The 22,799-nt window shown below is 46.8% G+C and overlaps 1 protein-coding gene across 1 annotated transcript in view; it reads left to right on the forward strand.

The window, feature by feature from the left end:
• Nucleotides 1-4,773: 4,773 nt before the first annotated feature.
• Nucleotides 4,774-22,799, forward strand: part of Pgm1 (phosphoglucomutase 1) — a 57,131-nt gene continuing 39,105 nt past the window's right edge. The window contains exon 1 of the mRNA XM_021627168.2: nt 4,774-5,141. Coding sequence (XP_021482843.1) covers nt 4,896-5,141 — 246 coding nt within the window. The 5' untranslated portion in view covers nt 4,774-4,895. The remainder of the gene's footprint in view (nt 5,142-22,799) is intronic.

The following is a 22,799-nucleotide window of genomic DNA, read 5'->3' on the forward strand; positions in this document are numbered from 1 at the left end:
CTACATGTACATGTACATGTACGGGAGTGTTGGGCTGACCTCTTGGGTGTGCGCAACCTATCAGAGCTATTCTAGAAGACAACTGTCTCTCCCCTGCCAGCAGCTGTCAACTGCACACAACTCCTCATAGAGGTGGGATATTGAGGCCCTTGCTTCACATTTTTTTTTCCCAGATTGAAACACTTCATCTTGCCACTAAGCTCCTTAAACAGGAGGGTAAACTACTCACAATTGCTTCAGCAAGTCCCGGAAACAGACCAGACTCACTAGGCTCCTGCCTGCTGGAGTAAACAGAGCTAAACTGCAAAGCTGATTCTAAGAACAAAAGCTACTCAGAAGACTGAGGCCAGACCAGCTACCTGGAGGAAGCAGAAACCAGCCAAGCAGACTGGAAAAGGTTTAGACCAGAGTCAGTTGGAAAGGACACTCTCCCAACGTGTCGAGTTGCCTGCAGGCTGTGCACTGTGCTCCAGATTTTCCAGCTTTTGTGAGCTGTGCTGGGGTGGGCTGTTGTGATGCAGCTGCACTCATTTCTGCTCCTGTAAGTAACCCCTCACCCGTATTCCTATAAATAGCACCAATTAAATTCATTGGGTTTTCCAAGCTGGACTTTGGAGGTATCTGTAGGATAAAAAGCCTGAGGCCACTAGGGGTTTTGAAAGCCCACCAATCCCTGAGCTAAAAAAATCCTCACCAATCTCTGACCTGAAAATCCACAAATCCCTGCACTTGAAAACCCAAGCTCCAAATCCATCAACCCCTGGGCTTGCCTCAAGCTCAGGACTTGAAATCCCACCAACACCTACCCTGGATATACCCACCCTGGAAAACTCCACCCCCAAGAAACCCTATATAACATCAGCCGCTTGCTCAGTTCTCTCCCAAGCAGAAGCATCAATCTTTTTGTGTCTTTACCAAGAAAATCTAGTGTGAGGTTTGTTGTGCAGTGTGACTTTGGGATATTCCTTGGCTCCCGACTGCCAGGATACCTTTCTCCTCAGAGCTGTAAAACTTACAGGATCTGTGTTTTGGTCTGTCAAGGGCTTCCCATCTGGGGTGAGCAGACATTTCCCCAGAACAAGTTTTGTTACACAGTGGCTCTTTGCCCATCCTTGAGTATTGATCAGTATGCTCTTGTACAGGCACCTGTAGCTACTAAGACTTCATGGTTACAGCTCACACAGACTCTTAAAAACAAACAAACAAACATGTATGTTTTGGCCTGCTGCCAAGCCTGATCATCTGAGCTCTATCCCTAGAACTCACATGGTAGAATGCGAGGACTGACTCCTGCAGGGTGTCCACAGGCTACATGGCTATAGCACGCACCCATACACACAAATCAGTGTTTTTTAAAAACTTGAAGTTTCTTTGGCTAATGCTGTAGGAGTAAGTTAGAGACGTGAGTCATGAAGACCGTGTAATCCGTGGCCTGGATTACAGCTTCCAGAGAAGGAGGAGGCGGTTCTTGGGCCCACCGCTGCCAAGAAGACGACACCATTAGCGATCTCAAGAGATGGGTCAGAAACAAATCAGCTAAAAACAGTTCCAAAATTTAGATTATTGTTGCAGCAATGGTTCACCAAGTGGGGGCCTCTAAAAAAGAAGCAAAAGCCTGCTCACATTATAAAGCATTTGTGCCTCTGCACAGCTGTGCTGTGTCTGCCCAGTTATTGTGCTATACATTGGCATATACAGAGCAAGCAGAGCTCTGTACGCTGTCTGTAGCTGGTAGGTCTTGTTGACTCACCATGACAAGCACATTCTGTGCTGTTTATGACCGGAGCTAGTAGTAGTTGAGGGCAATCAGGATGAGTGAAGTTTGGGCTACGCAGCTGTAAGTGATTGGACTTTGCGTATCTAGCCTGTGGCCACTACTTTTATTTACCTTTTTAGCACGTTTCCTCCAGACTAGAGTCCAGCCTGGCCAAGACTATGTTAATCTTTTCACATGTGCTGCATGTGGAGCACAGCCAAATCTAGCAAACTCCTGACCTACAGAACTTTGAGGTAATAAATGGGTGTTTTCATGTACTACTTTGTTACATAGCACTAGAAAAGTAATACAAAAGGGTTACCTAAATAATTACCAGGAGACCAGGACCATAGGAAGACATGTTAGACTCTAGAGGGCTCCTCTATCCCAGCTAGTTCCCAAAATTGACATGGGAAAACTATGATTTCTTTTATAAGATTTAAAGACTATGATTTATAAGTTTTAAAGCACAATAACCGGGCAGATATCAACCCTCTAAGCTACTTTGCTATTTCCCAGATATACACCCCAACTTGCTTGCCGTAACTGTTGCTACCTGGAGTGCTTCTGTTCTGTCAGGCCATCCCTCATGGCCATGGGTTCATGGCCCATACTGCCCTATGGTGACTTCCTTCTCTCTGGCTTCCTTTCCTGCTCCTCCCTCTCTTACCTGTGGTCCTCATCTGACACCAAGCTGGAGAACTTAAGCTCTGCCTACTTCTCTTCTGCCCAAGTATAGGCTATCAGCTACTTTTATTAACCAACCAACTTTAAATTGGGAAGCAAGTACATCACTTGGTGTACACGAGAATGTGCTCATCTGGATAACAACCAGATCTTGGGGGTCAGTATTTAGTACTAGAATACGGAGCGCCAGACCAGCCCCCAACACATAGGGGCTGTAAATGAGACACTGGATGTAGCCAAGATTGGCTGGGTCTTGCTCAGATCAGCAGGATAGCTGATCTCAGGAGGGTAAACAGTCAAGGTCAGTTCCAGGTTTTGAAAACCCACCAGTTCCTGACCTTGAAATCCCACCAATCCCCACTCTGGAAATCTCTACCCTGGAAAAGAAGAGAAGACACTGGATCAATGACCATGATTCGGTATAAACCTTCAGTCTTGTCATCGTGTGAATCCTCACAGACCCAGCTTCATTCTCTTCCAGTGTCTCTTGGAGTTGTAACTGGTTTAGTTATCAGTTTTCATCCAAACCCACTGAGGAATAGGATAGTTTTGCTCTTCTTTCTTGGCCAGGAATCGCTTGACTCTCAAAGTCTTGTGAGAAGACAAGTCACTGAGTCAGGTGTTGGGCACATGATTGGTAGAAGAAAGGAGAAGAGGACATACAGAGCCATTTTTAAGCCAAAAGCATCACCACAATTGCAGAGAAAGGAAAGACTGAGGGAAGGGCATGGGCTCTGAGTTTGAGCCCCCTTCTTACACTATTCCATTTGCTGAGTGCTTTTTATTAGTACCATGGCAAAGCACTAATGTGCACTATATAATTCTAAAGTAGATATTTCTAAGACTTGTGGATTCTGTGCTATATTTTCATTTTTGAGTTGGGTCATCTCAATCATATTGACTATTCCACCCTCAGCTTTCTCATCTATTTAATGGGTTTGTTCATACAACTTAATTTACAAAAATATGTGACTGTAAATTGTAAACTCTTAAAAAATACTGGAAATTATGAGCTGCAGTCTACAATTCAGTTTCTACATATTTACCACAGAAGTTCACTGACACTGACCATAACAAGCTATGCTCTATGTATATACACTTTGTAGCTACGTACGTATTAACATTTGTTCTCTGAGGCAGAACTCACATGAGTCAGCCAACCTCCCTCCTGGCTCAAGACACACCAGTTATCCATGATGAAAGCATGACTACAAGCTGAATTCATGGGCTAACAGTATGTTCTAGTACTGGGACTGGGGATGGGGAGCTGATAATTTTAGGCCTAAAATGTTTTAGGTATACTCTGATCACTGAATCAACTGATTATAAGGAATTCACATGGACTGTACTGGGCTGGGGCCATTTTGGAAGTCCGCATAGGTATGTGCACCATGATGTGTGTGCGTGCCTAAGAACGGAGGCACACTCAGCACCACAGCCTAAGTCTTGCAGAGATCCTTTATGAAAGGCTTTATGTTCCTTTAAGATGGATACCCACAGACATTAACTCTCAAGGTTTTTTTTGTTTTGTTTTGTTTTTTTCTCCGTATAGCAAAACGACACATTTGCCAGGCAGAGACTCTCAACAAAGCAAAGGAACTACCAAAACCACAAGAAAAGGTTTCTACTGAATAATCAGTAGAAATCTGTTCGGCTGCCGTGGCTTTTGCTGTTTTCACTGTCGCTGAGTTGTCACGGTAATTATATGGTGCCTAATATCTGTACCTCTGTTTATCTAGGCTGCCCTGCGAGTTTCCGATTCCTAGTTGTCAAACTTGATGGATGACTAGCAGGTAAATCCTGATAAAAGCCTGGTTTATTTAGGCCCAACCTGAGCTGAACTTCCTCCCTCTGGCCCCCACAAGCTGTGAGGAAGGATTTTATTATCGAAATTTTGTAAGCATAAGCAGGGAAAAATAAAAGCCTTACTTTTGAAAAGACTTAGAAGCTATACGCTGACTAAATCAGCTCTCTGGATACCCAAGATCACTGTGTGGTCTACAGCAAACACCTAAAAAGTAGAAAGTCGAATTTAACTTTGGGGTTGATTCTGTCCTTGCAGAAAAAAAGACTCGTTGGATGGCATTTCCGTCCTTCAGACTGGCTTCTAGAGGTTTTATACGTGGAACTCTAGCCCAAACACGGGAACAGTATTGAACTCTGTCCTCGCACTATGACTGGTCCCTACGCCGAGCTGAGCTCTGCCCCTCAATTAGAGAAGAGCTAGTTTCTTTATATAGACCATTGGCTCAGGTAGGGAAGAGGTGTCAGTCAGGGAGACTCCGCCCTCTCGACCCCGTGACCCTTCCCAGGCAGCTGGACTTCGGCGAAGTGGGCGGGCCCTGGGCGGTCCGTCTCCAGGAGGCGGGCCCGAGCTCGGGAGACCCTGAGCCCTCTGGCTGTTGCCGCAGCGGGAGCCGCAGCCGCTGTCGCCCCGAAGACAAGCGCCACCATGGTGAAGATCGTGACAGTGAAGACGCAGGCATACCCGGACCAGAAGCCGGGCACCAGCGGGTTGCGGAAGCGGGTGAAGGTGTTCCAGAGTAGCGCCAACTACGCGGAGAATTTCATCCAGAGCATCGTCTCCACCGTGGAGCCGGCGCTGAGGCAGGAGGCCACGCTGGTGGTGGGCGGGGACGGCCGCTTCTACATGACCGAGGCCATCCAGCTCATCGTCCGCATCGCCGCCGCCAACGGGGTAAGGGACGCGCTGGCCGGGCCGGGCGTGCGCGACGTGCGGGCTTTGGGGCCCGCGCTTCCGTGCGCGCCACCCTCCCGTCCCCGCCCCGCGCACGCTCCCTTGACCTTGGCAGTACCCTCCTTTCCCTCCCCCGCTTGCCTTAGAGCCCTCTTCTCTTTCCCGGGCCTCCCCCGACCCCCACCCCTCACAGTTGCGCCGTGACTCTGCCGGGAAAGGTGAGCCCGCAGCCCTGCAGACCCCGCCTGGCGCTGTGCTATTCCGGTCTGGGGTTGGGGCGCCTCCCGCTGGCTCCCGGCCTGGCGCTGGGAGGGCCGGGGTGACCGGAGCGCTCTTCTGCCCTTCTCCAACCCCCGGGGCGCCAGGGTAGCGATCTGGGCGGGCAGGTGCCAAGTCTCTCTCCCCACCCTCTAGCTGGCTTGGGGAAAGTTCTTCTCCCCACCTCTGCTCGGCCTGCTGCTCAGGCTTTTGAAAAGTCCAGTCTCTGCTGGGTAGTTTTCTGGACCTGTTCCAGCAAGGGGGCTGGAGCTGAATTTTCATTAAAACAGAAACAATACACCCAAGGGCTCTCTTGTGCAAGATGTCCTGACAGGCCAGGAAATGAATGCAACGCCCCCGGTTCCGCCCCCTGGTTAAGAGAGGTTAACGTCTTAATTGGGCCGGTCCACTAGAGTGGTGAAACTTTTTTTTATTATTATTATTATTTCTGTAAAGTTGATGAACAGGAATGTGGATTTGTGGAATTGGTTGTTTCCACAAGATGTTTTTCTAAGGAATTTTAAGGAATAAAATTTAAAACACGTTTCTAACATGTTTTAAGGAACACGCTTCCTTTACGTATTTAAAATAACATTGCACTCATTCTCAGCGCCTCTGGGGCCCATTCCCTTTTCAGCAGTTACTTGTATTCATTTTCACAATGCTCCGTTGTATTAACGACGTGTTAACTGTCTTGCCAAGCACCATGACAGACACTTCACTGGTGTGTCTCAAGGACCCTCTTGAAGCCCTACAAGGAAGATGCTCTTATGGTTCTTCTCAGTCACCGGTGAGAGTCGTAACGGCTGGACCCGTTAACGAATTGACCAGCTATAACGGGAGCTGTGAATCCAGCACAGACCTGCCAGTCCCAAGAACCTGAGCAGCTTCTGAGAACTAAGGGACTCTTAAATTGCAGGACCTTCCTTCTGCCCTCCCCCCCACTTTTCAGACTCTAAACTGAGCTCTGTTGGCTTTCCTGCGTGGGCCAGACATTTACAAAGAGAATGAAAGGAGTCAGGACTTCTTTTTCTATGGCACCTGAGTTTTCAGACCACCACAGCTTTCCACGATCAGAGAGAGGACAGAGCTTTGGAGAGAAGATGCCTTCATCTCCACCATGCTCAGGGGCTTCTCAAGAGTTCCCTGGCCTGTGCCCTGTACAGAGAATGGGTGGGGGAGGGAAGCTCACTGAGGAGCTTTCGGCATAGTTTGAGTTTTAGGGTTCAAAAGGATATCTATCACTTTGGGGGTACTGTGGAATGAGAAGAAAAGAATTAGTTAAGACAAACACACACACACACACACACACAAAGTTAGTAAACACCATCACCCTTTAGCCACTGGCTTGTTGCTCTTTTCTCTTTAGCCAGTAGTTTTCTGTAGATCACTTTGCTGATTTCACTCGGGAAATCTCTCACAGATTCCTGCTGTACTTAGACCCTAGCCATTCCCTAAGTTTTTGTCCCCAGCTTGCTGCTCTGGTTTTCTCAAGTGCCTCTACTTACAGGGGTGTAAATGTGTGATTCAGTTCAGATATCATCCTGAGAAAGCAACTGCCCCTTTCCCATAGATACCGCTACAGTAGGTTAATCCAATTCCAGGGAAATTATGTTTGCAGGTTGTATGTGCCTGCTGGAAAGTAAGCTTAAGGCACAGCTGTATTTTACCTGTTAGTCTTGCCTTGGTATACTCAGGGGTGTTGGTCCAGGACCCCTGCAGGTGCCAACTTCTGTAAAAGATGAAGTCTTTAGGAAATAAATTGTTATGGTCCATTTTCAGCATGAGGTGCAGTTGGAGCTCATCAGAGAGTCGCACATAAGCAGGGCTCCTGGGCCCCTTTGCTAGACCGGAAGCTGGCACCTGCTTGTCAGAACACTCTTGAGAGCTGAGAAGTTGCAGGCAGGCTGCTCTTTGACTGAGCCTCGATCAGAAAAGGGGGTAGGCCCCGGAGTATTCACTAGGAAAGACTTTGTATTCTCAACAGGAGGATGGAGAATTTGGGAAGGCAGCTATGCTAAAAGAACTGACAGCCGTGTCTCTCTGGAGTACCACCTTATGCGGACAGGAGAAGCTCATGATCAGAAACTTTCAAAACCACTGACCTGCACCAATTTACCACGCTAGCCATTTTTTTGTCTTTTCTCTCTGCTGGTGTCTCTGTCTGCAGAGTGGAATATTAAAAACCTGTTCACTGTCGCTAGTCTCTCGAATTTGCTGTTGGTATACTGAGGGTCTTGTTTCTCACAGAGTCCCTTTATAACAGGAGATGGCATTTGCTTATATTTCATGCATTTACCTTAAATCATCTCTATATCAGAAAACCTAATATGGCATAAATGCTGTGCTATGTGAGAACACAATGCAGGCATTTTAACTTGCCTTATGTTACTTTTTAATGTTTATTTGTGTATGTGTGTGGGTGCCTGTGTCACAGTAAGCGTGGAGGTGGGGACAACTGTGGCATTTGGTTCTCTCTTAACCACGTGGGTCTTGGGACTTGAACTTAGGAACTCATGCTTAGCGGCAAGTGCTTCTACCTGCTAAGCTATCTCACTGATGGGTGTGGGGCTGGTGACAAAAAAGAAAAAAAAAATTCAGATTGTGCCTACAGTACCTGAGCCAAAGGTAGTGTCTGTTGACTTCTTGTCTGGTTGCTCTGAATTGTGAATCACTAACGTAGACAATTGCCAGCACAGTGCCAGATACAAAGCAAGAACACGGAACCGGATTTCTTATCCACGGTCCATATACTTGGGAAGGAGCTGCCTAAGCAGGCTGGGTCAAGAGCCTTTACATTAGGCAATGAACCCTTTCTGTGGCAGGTGTAGTCTGTACCAGAATAGGCCCGAAATACACTGACCCGGAAATGAAGGCTCTGGTCACAGATCACGTCAACAAGGATTTGAGAACTCTGATGTCTCCCATTTGGGTTGACTACCTCTGTGTGTGTGTGGGGGGGGTGAGATGTGCATGAGTGTATATGTGTATAGAGATCCGAATATCATTCCTCATGTGCCATGTAGATTTTTCCTTGAGACAGGGTCCTCTCTCACTGGCCCGGAACTCCTCAAGTTCCTCTGGCTGGCCAGCAAACCTCGGGAAGTCGTGCTGTATCTTTGGGGTAGGACCGACTTGGCCGAGAGACTTTTAAGTCACTTTTTAATACACCACCTGTTTAGGAACTTTATATAACTTTCTGCTTCAAAAGATTCTTAATTATCAGCAAACTTTTGAGTGGTTCTTCTGTAGTTCATACTTTCTGATTTTGAATCAGCGTTAAACACCAGGCCAGAGAAGATGATATCTTTTTCCACATCCACTTAGGTTGTCTTGGCTTCTAGGAGAGGTAGAACAGAATAGATGCATTCACAGAGAAATTAGAAGAGAGAGAGAACATTCTGGATTCAAAAGAAGTGAGCCCTGAACTGACACTCTCTCTCTCTCTCTCTCTCTCTCTCTCTCTCTCTCTCTCTCTGTGTGCCTTCATTTGGACACGTGTACACATGCATGTGGAGGTCAGAGGACAACCTTGGGTGTTCCTCGGGCACCATCCCCCATCTGTTTTGAGATAGGTTCTCTCTTTGGCCAGGAGCTTGTCAAGCCCTCTCGGTTGGCTGGCCAGGGAGCCCAGGCTTCTTCCATTTGCTGCCTTCCCAGAGCTGGCATTGCGAGCACACTTGCCTGGAATTTTTGTGGGGATTTATGCTGATTGAACCCTGGTCCTGATGCTCGCACTTCAGCATTTTATGGACTTAGCCATCGCAGTAGGGCTGGAACCCAGGCCGCAGCCTTCGAACAGAGGCTATGCACCCACCTCTCAGGAGAGGAGAACAGCAGGGAGGGGAGGGAGGAGTAGCAGATAGATACTCATAGTCTGTTGTGAGTAATTTTTGCTACATATGTGTTTTTCCCATATTAGTCAATCAGTGTACCATTGGGCCTTATCTTGCTGTATCTCCAACTCTGGGTCACATAAGACTTTGTAGTAACTTGTTTGGGAATTTCCCCTCCTCAGTTTCACAAATGTTCTTTCTAAAAATAAATAAATAAATAAAATAAATAAATGAAATAAGTAGCATTTTCTTCCTAATGTGATCTATTGCTAGAGGATCAAAGACTAAAAAGGAGGCTAGAGAGATGGCTCAGTGGTTAAGATCACTTGTTGCTCTTTAAGAGGACCCAGGTTCGATTCGTAGCACCTACAAACAGCAATTCTAAAGGATGCGATGCCCTCTTCTGGCCACTGGATGCCAGGTACTCAGCTGGTACACTGACATACGAAACACCATAAAATAAAAAGGCAAAAACAGTATTCTCCCTGTTTAAGAGAGTAAGTTTTGAATATATAGATAATAGATACATGTTCAGGATTACATAGGGAAGAGTGACATTGTGTTGAGACCAGTGACTCATTTGATATTTATTGGCTACCTACTATGTGCTGTTCTTCATTACTAGAGCCACAGCAGAGAATAGAACTCTGAGGCTCTACTTAGGGAAATATGAGTGTTGTGTGAAGACAAATGCTCCAGAAAACAAACAAACAAACAGTTTGTGTTAAGTGACATAAAATGAGCCAGCATAGAAGGGCAGCCCTGCGACCTGGTCTGAGTGTAATGTTATTACATCATTTTCCCTTTCCCTTTCCTCCCTCTAACCCCTTCCTTAGCCCTTCTTTCTCAAATCCATGTCCTCTTCATTAATTGCCGTTACAAACATGCATATATATATTCCTAAACACGTACACCCAACCTTCTCAGCCTTTTTAATGTTACTTGTGTGTATGTGTTCAGGGTTGACCATTGGTATTGGACAAACAATTGGTGTGTTCTTTCCTGGGAAGACTATTTCCCCCACTGTCAGCATTCCTTAGTTGCCTGGAGTTCTTTGCATAGGGTTGAGGCTTCCTGAGCTTTCCTTATCCTCTTCAGCATGCCTGTTGTAGTCCTAGTTCAGCTCACATTTAGGCAGTCATGTTGGTGAGGCTTTTGAGTGTAGCTTCTAGCATTTCTAGGGAGCACAATCTCGAAGCAAACTCTGATCCTCTGGCTCTAACATTTCCTTTCCCGACCCTCCTTCTGCCATGATCCCTGAGCCTTAGATGCAGGAACTATGTCAAAGATGTTCCATTGGGACTCAGCTCCACAGCTCCGCATTTTGATTGGTGTATTTTTTCCTATAGTGGTCTCCATCTGTTGCAAAGAGAAATTTCCTTGATGGATGACAATTATACTCACCAGCCTAGACCTAGAGAAGGCTATGCAGGGTGCATCTCTTAAAAGATGAACTATGATGAAACATAGGGTCACTTGTCCAGCTTCTTGGTGGCATTGGAACTGGAACTTTGGTCTTCTGATATTTCATACAGTTGATCTTTTCTATAAATAGTCTATCTCATGGGGTAAGGCAGCACACGCCAGTAATCTTAGCAGTCAGGAGGCTAAGGATGTTTAAGGCCGGCATGGACTCTAAAGTGGGAAGCTATCCTGCTAACAGCAAAAGCCAAATACACAAAAGTGAGTGTATGTCAGAAAAAGTAGTTCCAGGGTTGTAGTGGGCATCCTTGTTAAAAGTTTAAGGACACTGGATTAGTCAGTGCTAATACTTCCATACTTTTGATGTTCAGATGAGTTCTGTGCATTTACGAGAGGACCTGACTAGAACAATTTGAGGAAGTACCAATACATAGGACATTGGGTGTGTGTGGCCATCTATAACACAGAGAACTATCTTCCCAAATTTAGTTGGTTTCTTCTTTTTCTGCTCTCTCATGTCATGTGGGAAGTGAGAGCTGTTTTCCTGCAGGACACCCAACATAGTTTACTCTGGCAAGGAATGCTTGAATTTTTGTTTGGCTGCTTTGAACAAAACTGACTCAGCACAAAATATGTTTTCCTTCCAGGTCATCAACAGGTAGAGTTAGGGGTGAGGGAACAGCAGAAGCCCCTTTACCAGACACCCATTCTCTACTAGACCCAGTGGGCTCACACACTCCTGCTTTCAGGGCTGCGTTCGTAGGACAGTGTTGTAAATGCCAGGTTCCCCCTGGGGATAACCAAGAAGCACCTCACACAGGAAGAGTACAGGCACCTGGAGTGAGAAAGTTCTAGGCTTTAGGGCCAAAGCTACTTTCCCCACTCCTGGATCAAATCAAAACCAGTTTTGGAGTCGTAGTGTGAAAGGATTAAAATCCACAAGTGTTTTTTTTGTTTGTTTGTTTTTTTGTTTGTTTGTTTTTTTAAAGGAAACTGATGCCTGTAATCCAAGGCCCAGCTGACCTCCATGGGGTCAGGAGTGACAGTAGTCAGCAGTACTATATGGGAAGTTGTGTTTTACTCCAGTGTGTGTTTCAAGTTAGAGTGGAAGGTGACACTTCAGCATAGCCAAACCAATCCAATCCTTTGCACAAATACACAGGAAAACATGTAATCTAGTATGTTTGATTTTAGAGGACAACAGGATCAGGCTAATACTCAGAGCTGGGTAGGGACCAAGACCGAGTGAGGGCTTGTGTCTGTGAGTGAGACGGTGGCAGAGCTGCCCCCGCTGTTTAAATCTCCCTCTTCTCGCTGTCTGTGTGTCAGTTTTAGCTAGCTAAATTTCTGCAAAGGAAATACGTGTGTGCTGTGACTACATTGCAGACTTTTGCCGTTACCCCTAGTCGCACCTATGGGAAGCCTCTGGATTGCAATTTAGCACAGGTAAATTGGAGCATGATGGCTTTGGGGGCCTTCTGCCTGCCTTATGTTTGAAATATGTTAGACTGTTTCAACCGTGCTTGCCCCTCCCACCGTAGCTCACGGGCTGCTTTGGAGTTTTATACTTGGAGTTGGCCCCAAAGTGGACATTGTACATACTGTGTGGCCCATATGGTAATCCCAATAATTTGTCTGACTCTATAGGTTGAGCTATAGTAACAGAGACTCAGTGGTAGTGAGTTAAACAAAATAGAAGTTTTACTCTTTTGGAGTGGCTGGTGCAGGCAGGTTGGGCCCGGCCTCCTGTGGTCTTGTGGCTTTGTCAGCCTGCTCATGGGGTTGTGCTTGTCCACCGGATTGCAGATGGTTCCCTGTACACCCATCCTGCTCTTATTTGGGTTAGTAGGCAAGGGAAGGAGAGGTGCATATGAACCAGCTTTCCATTATAACAACAGATGCCCAAGTATAGCCAGCGTTAAAGGAGGAAAGGTTTATTTGTCTCATCTTTGAGAATTTTCAATGGATGAACCGTTGACCCCACTCTTTTGGGCCTGCAGTAACACAGTATGTCATAGTGGGTTCTCTGGTATGGTGGAGGAAGTCCATGCTGTTTATGGCCTCGTGCAAAGGAAGATGCTAGATCCTGCCATCCCACTCAAGGGCACCAAAAATAAATACCAGTAGGCCCACCTCTTAAAGTCCCAGTAGCATTCTAGGCCCAGAACTAAGGCTTGTCACATGAACTTTTGGAGGACACTTACCCAGTATATTGAGAGGAATTTGTCAGCTAAAGTCATCCTTTTAATTAAGAGAAGGAAGGGAAAACTCAAAATCCCTGCCTCCGTCCAATGCTCTGTTGTCCACATAGACTACCTCACCCACTGTTCGCACTATCCCCACCCCCGCAAAGGGAAAGCAGCCCAGATGCTTTGAGCAATGCAGCCAGGTCAGTGTCCACAATCTCTAGGTAATCTGGTGTCCTCTGACTCCTCACAGTGCAGCATTCAGTAGCTAATACGTATAGCAACCTAACTGTAGAACCACTTGTGCGTGTACAGGTAGGTAGGAGGGTGGGTAGAAGAGTGTCAGGTTGGGAGAGAAGAAGAAAGAATTAGTTTTGTGCAGTTACGTTAGACATGGGCTGAACAGCTGTCAGCCATAGAGACGTTCACTGTGCTGGCCAGGGACACAGATCCCCTGCTCTGGTGGGCTCATGGGGAGCCCCAATTCTGCCCTCGGCGAGAAACATTTTTCCCCCTGTGCCCTGCACCCTTTTGGAGTTTGTTTTGTTTTGTTGTTTGTTTGTTTTTGTGATAAAAGGTGAGGTTAGGAAGACAGGGTTGCCTTTGCAGGATGTGGTTGCATGGTTTCTTACAGACTCCCCATGGTGCTGGCCGGCTGTGCTCACTTCCTTGGGCTGGTCACCACAGAGAACATTCTTACACGCATAGAGTTTGGAAACCCCAAAACTTTGATTTGTAGTTATTGCTTGTGTGTTCCCCCTCTGCCCTGACTTGTCCATCACTGATGGCCACCTTGGATGTGAGGAAGAAACAGGCTGCGTAAGAAGGCAGAGCCTTCGCCCGGCAGTGCTGGATTCCCATTGTCTCATGGAGAATCCTGTGATAGCCTTGAAGCACAGTTTCCCTTGCCAAGCACTGCTTTATAGACAAACAGCCATCATCTCTACTCCATAGTGCCAGCGATGACTAGCCTTCAGTGCCCTCATTTTGATGACACACTTGAAGAAAACTTCCCTGTGGTAGAGTAAAATTAATTATGAACTGGTCGCAGTAGTTCATACCATCTCTGCAATTTTCCACATCTGGTGGTGAACATCATTTAGTCATTTTCCTTGGCTGTCATTCCACCTCCTGCCTTAGGGAGCGGGCAGGGCGCAAGCCTTTCTTCCTGTTGTGAGATGGGTTTAAACATTAATTGCCTTGTTGGGAGACAACTCACACACCATGCAGCTTACCCATTGAAAGCATACAATTTAATATTTTGGAGTGGTATTTTCGGGCTAACCTCACTACCTCAGGGCTCAGGACTGATCCTCCTGCTTCAGTCTCTCCAGTTGCAGGACCTCAGGCCCATGGCACTGTGCCTGGTAATATTTCTTTAGTTTATTTACAGAATTGTGCAACCATTATCCCAATCTAGTCTTTGACTCTTTTTATGGCACTAAAAGAAATCCCATTAATTAGCAGTTAACCACCCTTCCTGCCTTGGCGCCTTCAGTGTTAAGCAATCACTAACATACTTTAGTCTCTGTGCATTTATACTTGGATCAGATGTCTAGTTTTGCTCATACGTTTGCAAAGTAAGGCTTCAAGAGCTTCAGGGGAAGCAGAGGTGAAGGGTTTCTGTCAAGAACAGTGAATTATATGCCTCTCTTAGCCAGCTTCTCATTGGCTGTAACAAAATACTTGAGATGGTAACTTATAAAGCAAAAATGTTTGACTCAAGGTTTTAGAGGTTCCTGTCTGTGGCCAGGTACACTCGGTACCTCTGGGCCTGTGGTAAGACAGCTTGTGGGCAGGGGCACATGGCCATTGCAATGAAGCAATATGACATGCCCCACAAGCCGGGGGCAGAGAGCTGCAGAAAGAGGCTGAAGTCCACCAGCTTCTGAGCATGTGGCCCCAGTGAGGGAAGGGCCCTCCTCAGGCTCTTGCTCTTGAATTTCCATGTCTTCTCCCACATACCGCATGGTGGCTTTTAGCTTTTAGCACATGGGCCTTTAGGGACACTCAACATCCAAACAGCATCAGTGACCACATGGCAGCATGCAATGTCCTCCACATTAGAGGCATGCTAGAGGTGATGTCCTCCTTCCCAAGGGCTGTCCTGATGACTGGGGTAGCATGATGGGACAAAGCAATTTCCATGAGGTGTGGTAGGAGGTGATGCTGAGGGAAAGTGATGTCTGTGGGAGTTCAGGGCCAGCCTGGGGCATGGTACAACTCATGCCTGTTTGTAAGGGTGTAAGGCTGGCCAAGACTTGCTGCAGGTGAGTGCATTTTTCTCAGCCACTTCCTGTCCAGAGCAGACAAGGCTGTGAGGAAGAGGAGGGCCAGCTTCGGTGTCTCCAGGAGAACAACCTCTCCCCAGCTCTCACAAGCATAAGCGATAAATTTCTTTTCTAACAAACATATTTGACTTCCACATCCCAGTTAGGATTGTGCCCCAGCACACGGCCACCCTGGGACTGGGCGCTTACTCCAGTCACGCGTCCTGTGCTCAGAGCATTTGAAACACCTCTGTGGGAATTATTTTTCAGGCCACTGGCTTATGGGCCACGCAGGAGAAGCAGTCACGCTATTTTATAGTCAGGCTTCATTTTTCACTTAAAATGATGTAATGAGATTTGAACACCCACTTTATTCATTAGACGTGGCTCCAGCCAATTATTTGTCTCTTTCCAAAGTTCAAATCTATTCTCAAAGGATGAAATTTATTATGACTGAGGATGTTCAGAGGAAGTACCACAGACAGGAAAGACAGCTTCCCCTGAAAGAGTGTGATGTCAGCGTCATTGGGAGGCCTTGCCGCTCCCTGAGGCTGCTGAGATGAACGTGCTGTGGCAGAGCCGGGACGTGAGTTACCGTGAGTGCCCTCCACACTGTAGAGAAGATCCTGTAAGACAGCTGATGCTGAGGGGGCCCCACTGTCCCACTTCCCTTGTGTGTTCTGTCACAGAGACCACACTGTTCAGTTACCTCATGTGGTCTGCCGCATGGATCAGGATGAGCTCCCTTCTACTCTCGTGAATCCATAGCATGCTTTCTACCACCATGCCATGCCCTTGGCCTTCTTCTGTTATCAGGACACTCATCATTGGATTTAGGGTCCAGCTAGGTGATCCAGGATGCTCTCAGCCCAATCCTTAACTTGCTAAGTCTCTTATCAAACAAGATCGCCATCCATCACAGGGTCAGAGTAAAGAGTTCTGGGGGTTAGGAGAGACCTCTATTTAATCCACAGCCAGCATGTGTTAAGAACCCGGAGGAGAGCCCTCTCCATTCCCCCACACACTACTGCTGCCTTGTTGGGACCAGACCAGGAATACCTTTCCACATAGCTGAGCACTGCCCAGCTTAAGCATATTCTAGCTTTAGGGCTTCGTCCTGCACAGCATCCCTGTGGACTGCCTGTGACATACTGCCAAAGAGAAGACAGGCCACAGGGTGGCACTCTCCATGCACAAAGCAGCAGTTCAGAGGATGAATTGGGATTGACTTTGGCTCGTGCTGAAGTTTTCATTTACTGTATAATATTGTGAGCTCTGCTTAGCATCTAACAGCAGTTGGTTCTGATACCTGACAAAGAGTATTATGGGAATTGAATGAGCCAATAGCACATGTGCGTTTGAGGAACTCTGGGTGCAACCCGAGTGGGAGTTACCACTGTTGTCATGGAAATAGCACTTTTGATTCAGGCAGGTCACTCCTTGGGCTGATTCAGTCGTGCCCAAAACAGACCTCTCAGAGCGCACGTGAGTGATAAAAGCCTCAGCTGAGCTGGAGAGCCACTAAACCAGCACAGACTCTGGCATCTTGAGGATGGTGGTAGGATATTTGTGATAGTCACATCTTCCGGGCCCACAGGGAAAGGGGCCCACCACCAAGCGTGTGACCTGGGTTTGATCCCTGGGACCAAGAGGGTGGAGGGAGAAAGCAGATTCCTCAAGTTGTCCTCTGAGCTCTACACATGCTCGCGCACACACACATGTACACATATGCATGCGTGCGCACATACGCAAGCACCACACACACTAATATAATAAAAAAATCAGATCATTTCTTTCACTTAGGATTTTATTGTAGCGTGACTTCAGAGTCAGACAAACATGGCTTTGATTCCTAGATACGCTTATTAATTACCCAATGTTTTATCTAGAGCAAATTAAAATTTTCCTTTTTGTGAGGAGGGGTGGTGCTGGGGATCAGACTCAAGGCTTTTACCTACCGCACAAGCACACTGCAACTGGATTACAGCCCCAGCCCTCTGGCTTTCTGATTTTTGAAATCAGTATGACATAGCGTGAGTTCAGGGGATAAGATGTGTACCACGCCCTACACAAGTCACACACACAGTCACCCCGTGGGCTGCCTCGCTGGAGCGAGGTCAGGATTCCGTGGGAAATACACTTTACACCTGCCTCAGTTTACCGCCTTCCCAGCTTTGCACCTTTTTCCGGACTTGCCGGTGAGCACACACCATGCTGCAAACCACTAACCTTTGTATTTCAGAGCACAACTGTGTTCTCACGCCAGCGCTTCACGCGCAGCTCTCAGGGGTGGCTGGGGACCCTGTTCTGAGACACTAGGTTTTCAGTCCCTCTTTGGTCTCACACTTAGCTGGTTTTGGCTCAGAAGGGCACACCGGGCAGCCCCAAATTGAGCAGACTCGTCCCTGCGTGGCAGGGTTTGGTGTTGCGTACCAGCTCTGCCTTCGAGGACAGTTGCAGAGAGTGTTCGGACGGATCCGTTTGTTCCCGGGACCTCTCTTGAACAGTGTTGGAGGGCTGCTTTCTGTCTCTTAGTTATCCAGCGTAGCCTCAGTGCTTGGTAATGAATGTGTTATCCAGCATAGCTTTGGGAACACTCAGTTCTGTGCATGTTGCCACGAACAACAGAATTTTTTTTTTAATGACTGGATCGTGGTCCATTTTGTATGTGTGTGACAGTTTCCCTGTGCATTTGCTGTGGACTCAGCTGATTCTGTATGTAGGTGCATAGGGGCAGCAATGAACTGAGGTTGTTCTCTTCTCACTAGCAGTGGGATGACTGGACCATACCATCCTACTTGCAGTGTTTCGAGGAACCTTTATAATTACTCACGCTGGCGGACTATCGTGTTTGTGCACCTCCATGGAGCGGCAGGCCCCCCTCATCCGCAGCTTCGCCAACATTTCTCAGCCTCTGGCTTTATTTCATACACAGGCCAACCTTCAACCTGGTCCAGAAATTGCTTCATGACTCCGAGGAGAAGGGAGACTTAGGTCAAAAGGGCTGTTTGTATGTGGGGCTGGTCACGTGGTTTGTCCAGTGACCCTGAAACTCCGGTGGCTTGCTGGAGCTCTGTGTTTAACTAACAGGTTACACGACACGGAACAGGTCTTCATATCACCTGTTGTCCCCAGTAAAACAGGCCTCTGAACTTGGGTTCATGGTCCAAATTGGTATTGTAGAATGAGTACTTAAATTACGTATTTTACAGATGCAAAAACACTGCAAATATATACAATGCAGCTGCTCTTTCTGCAGCTCTCTGAGACATGTATATATGCACATATATAAAAACATATAAACATGTGTATATACTGTTTTTGAGACAGTCTTACTATATAGCCTTGGCTGGCCTGGAACTTGGTATGTAGTCCTTGAACTCACGACAGTCCTCCTGCCTCTGCTCCCCAAGTCTTGGGGTTCCAGGTATATGCTAACACACCAGACTTTCTCTGACATTCTTTGTCAACAATGTCAGTAGTATGTCTGCTGTGACCCTTCCCCTCTCCCCCTTTCTGGTTTGCTTTGGTGTTCTCTGTCTAGTTCATTTTTTCTACCTTACCGAGAAAAGAACCACAAGAGCCACTTGCCATATCTGCCTGAGGCCCTGGTCAGGAGCGAAGCAAGCCTCCTGTCTGAGCCACACAGACCAACTGGCTGTACACTTACTTCCCCACCCTACTGCAATTCTAGTCTGTTTTCAGTTGTTAGTGTGCAAGCGTGCTGTGCTCTAGAAACGGCTCACATGCCAGTTCTCAGGCAGGGTGCCCTCTGCATTTGCCTGAGCTGTCTGTCATAGGGGAGAAGTTTCATAGTTGTGGTTGTTCTAAGAAGGGGAGATTGTTCAGCTCCCTAGGAAGATGCCCAGTCTCAGAGGGTGTTTGATGCTCTTCTGTCAGTATTTCAGACACTTGGGAATTTGACAGCCCTGCACAAGCCTCTTCCAGGTACTGAGGTAAGATGCAGTGAGGTGCATTTCCTCTCCATATGACTGAGTAAGAGAGGGAGCTTACCTTTCTATCCTGAGCTACCATCTGGGCTGATACTTGGTGATGAGGAGCAAGCATCCTGGGACTAAAGATATGTGGGCTGGGGCTGGAGGACCCCAGAGTGTCTTCACTTATACTGCCTACCCTACTGCAGAGAGCTCAGCTACCCCAGAATAGACCATGACTGCTAACTCGTCATGTCAATTTCCCAGGGTTTCCAGAACAAGGTACCACACTGATGCTTAATGGGACAGATAAATACTCAGTCTTGTCGTTTCAAAGGCTTGGAATTCTGAAATCAGAATAAGCATCCCTAAGGGTAAGCTATTGTTTCTTCTTCCTTCACTTTTCCTCCCTCTTCTCTTTTTCTTTCTGAACCCAGCTCCTTATATATGCTGGGCAAGCACTCTTCCACTAGTGACGTCCCCAGCCCGTGCTCTTAGCGACCACAGAGAACACCCTGTCCTTGCTACCTCCTAGCTCCCATCATCTTGTGCTGCAGCATAGATATCATTCTCTAAGTCTTGTCTCCATGAGGCATTCTTCCTGAGGTATCTGTCTCTATCTTTAAATCACCCTCTTCTTGTAAATATGGCATCCACCGATTGGATTTAGTGCTGGACCTAATGGAATATGATTTCAGTTTCCTCATCTATAATGTGGCAGCAGTAGAACACCCATACCATGGGATAGTTATTCTGTCTGCAAGAAAGCCTGCCTGTACTGTTAGGCACAGTGCTAAGAACGTCACATGAGTTCATAGGACCTCAGCAGCTTGAGAGAAAAAGCTGTTGGGCCACTGTGTAATAGGTGAGGAACCAGACTCATTCGCTCAATAACAACTGAAGTACTAAAGCCTGTCAAATTCAAGCTCTTACTGCCACTGTGCTGAATTCCTCAAAGAGCATGGTCCCTAAGCCTTAGGCTCACTAATCCATTATAGCCAAAAGAAGTCATTCAAGTAGGATGATGATGATGATGATTTCTGTTGCTGTGATAAGATGCCATGACCAAGGCAACTTACAGAAGAGTTTTTGGGGGCTTACAGTTTCAGAAGGTGAGTCCATGACCATCATGATGGGGTACATGGCAGCAAGCAGGAAGGCATGGTGCTGGAACAGTAGCTGAAGCTTACATACATCCTGATCCATAAGCACTAGGCAGAGAAAGCTAACTGGGAAGGGCATGGGCTTTTGAAACCTCAAAGCCCACTCCTGGTGGCACACCTCCTTCAGCAAGGCCACACCTCCTAATCCTTCTCAAACAGTTTCACCAACTAGGAACCAAGTATTTAGACGTTAGCATATGAGAGCCATTCTCATTCAGACCACCACAGATGCTGCCCACCCCCAGAATCTGTTTTATTTCGAGACAGTATCTCACTTTGTAGCCCATGGTGGCCTCAGTAGGCAGTCCAGGCTGGTCAAATTAATGGTGCCTCCTCAGTCTTAACCTGTTAAGTTCTGGTGTTACAGGCATGTAGCACTGTCCCTGTTTCACAAATAAGAAGCTGAAGTCTGAGAGTACACAGCCGGAAGAGGCAAAGCCAGGCTAGGGTAATCCAGAGCCCTCTGGGTAGAGCAAAGACTGCTTGGTTCACTCCTACACATCCCTTCCTCTATGTTCCTTTGCATTTTCCTTCCTCCATGGTTATTTTCCATGCCTTCATGTGTTTCTCCCCCAGTGCCTGGGCCAACAAAGAAGTTGAATCAGTGTTTACCCACAAACCATTGCTTCTCTTCCCTGGCTCACATCAGGAGATGAGTTAGAAGGGTGAGATGAGGCCTTCTCAGTACGTCTCCATTTTTGTTGGTACCATATGGCTACCCAGCTGTGATAAGCTCTTCTTACGCTTTTCCTTATTTGCTTGAGCTTCCTCGGGGAGCTCTGCTCCCTTCCTTCACATTGACCCCCACCGAAAGTCATTTTCCTGTCTTTGTAGCCACTTTCTTTAAAGCTGGTGGGTTATAAGCATGAGACTGTCCCAGAGTAACACTGTTTCTCCCTTCCTGTTGAAATCCCGGGAGTCCTGCCACAATGCAAGGGGTCCTGTGAAGGGGACCCTCCTGATTTAGACACAGCAGTAGTGCGTCTTTTCTCACAGAAAAGAGAACGGACCAGACCCCTACCCACAGGCTATAGTAAATTTGCCTGATTTTTCTTTTTCTCACCACAAGAGGGAAACACGCAACCATGAATGATTTAAAAATAAAGCAGTTCTGTAGCTAGACTTTGTTGTTTTTTTTTTTTTTTTTTTTGGTGGGGGGAGATGGGGGATGTTGGTGAGATCTCATGTTTTAAATGGATTCGTAATAATTGTACATCCTTATGGGTCACAGTGTGGTGATTCAATGCATACACACAGTACTCCTTACGATTGATTATTTCTTTGTGATAGGAAGCTTTGGAACTTGGTACTCTTTTCACCAAGAGATTTTAATACTTAACTTCAGGTAATATCCAGAATGTGGAAAGTGCTTCTGTAACCTTCAAATGAATACTCTTAAGGTACTGCAGTCAGAATTTTCCTTGAGAATATTCAAGAATGGAAATAAAAGATCCATATGAAAACTGTTACGAGCCCTATTAGTTGCTTCAGGCTTGAATATTGATTGTTTCTGATTGAATGGGCAGGCATCTTACTCACATGTAAGGTCTTTACTAAGTGTCTGTAAGTTAGAGGGCTTGAGTTTAGCCACTCTGACTAGGAATGGCGTCCCTGCAGTGTGGGACCGCTGGCCATCTTCTTCCTTCTGAGCATGCAGCTCCAGCCCAAGTTTCCACTCCAGCTTTTGACATATCTTTTCTCCTCTACCAAAAAGGTCTCAAAGAAGAGAGGAGAGAGTTGCCTCTTTCCCTCTTCCTGTTTGCTTGGAGGCAGTGGAGACAGACTCAAACTAGCCAATAGGTCCAGCATCACAGAGGAGACATAGATGTGTATAGGTGACCAGCCCAGTGAGATTCCACTGTGATGCTGGGAGCAGAGGCTGCTGGGAGCAGGTGGGGGGCCTGCTAGGCCTCATGGTATATGTAGGAGGATCCCAAGCAGCAGCTGTCTGTTTCTTGTCTCCGTATCTCAGCCCTTCTGCTTCATATTCCTCACCCTCTGTGGGCTCATTTGTCCATGTAAGGTTGCATGTGTTTGTGATACTTTATTTACAAACTCCTGTATTTTGATCCTGTATTTTGGATTTATAAATCACATGTTTAATGTTCTTTTAAAAGTTTCTCTGACAAGCAACACTAAAAACATTCAAGTTCTTCTGTGATCTAATAAAGGCAGCAGTAGACACGGTGTCTGCATGCTAACCGGCTGTTTTAGAGCTTGCTGCACAGGCCAGCCTCTGCCTCTGCAGGTTCTCCACTGCCATGCCCTGTTCTAGTCCTCCTTGATAAGTAGCTACTGTGTGGCCAAGCATTATGATAAACATTTCACATGCTCTCCTTTATGGACTTTTAGAACTTTTGTTTGTTTCTTTCTTTCTTTCTCGCTCTCTTTTCTCTTCTTTTCTTTTTTCTTTTCTTTTCTTTTTTGATTGAAGCAGAGCCCAGGGTCTGCATGGCTGAGCATGACATTAGGTTTCTGGTCCTCCTTGCCTCCACCTCCAAGTACAGGTTTCAGCCTTTGTGCTGCCACATCCTGCTTAGGCAGAACCTGGCGACTGAACCTAGGACTTTGAGGATACCGAGCTGAAA

This window comes from Meriones unguiculatus, chromosome 12 (genome assembly GCF_030254825.1).
Source record: "Meriones unguiculatus strain TT.TT164.6M chromosome 12, Bangor_MerUng_6.1, whole genome shotgun sequence".
NCBI classification, from domain to species: domain Eukaryota; kingdom Metazoa; phylum Chordata; class Mammalia; order Rodentia; family Muridae; genus Meriones; species Meriones unguiculatus.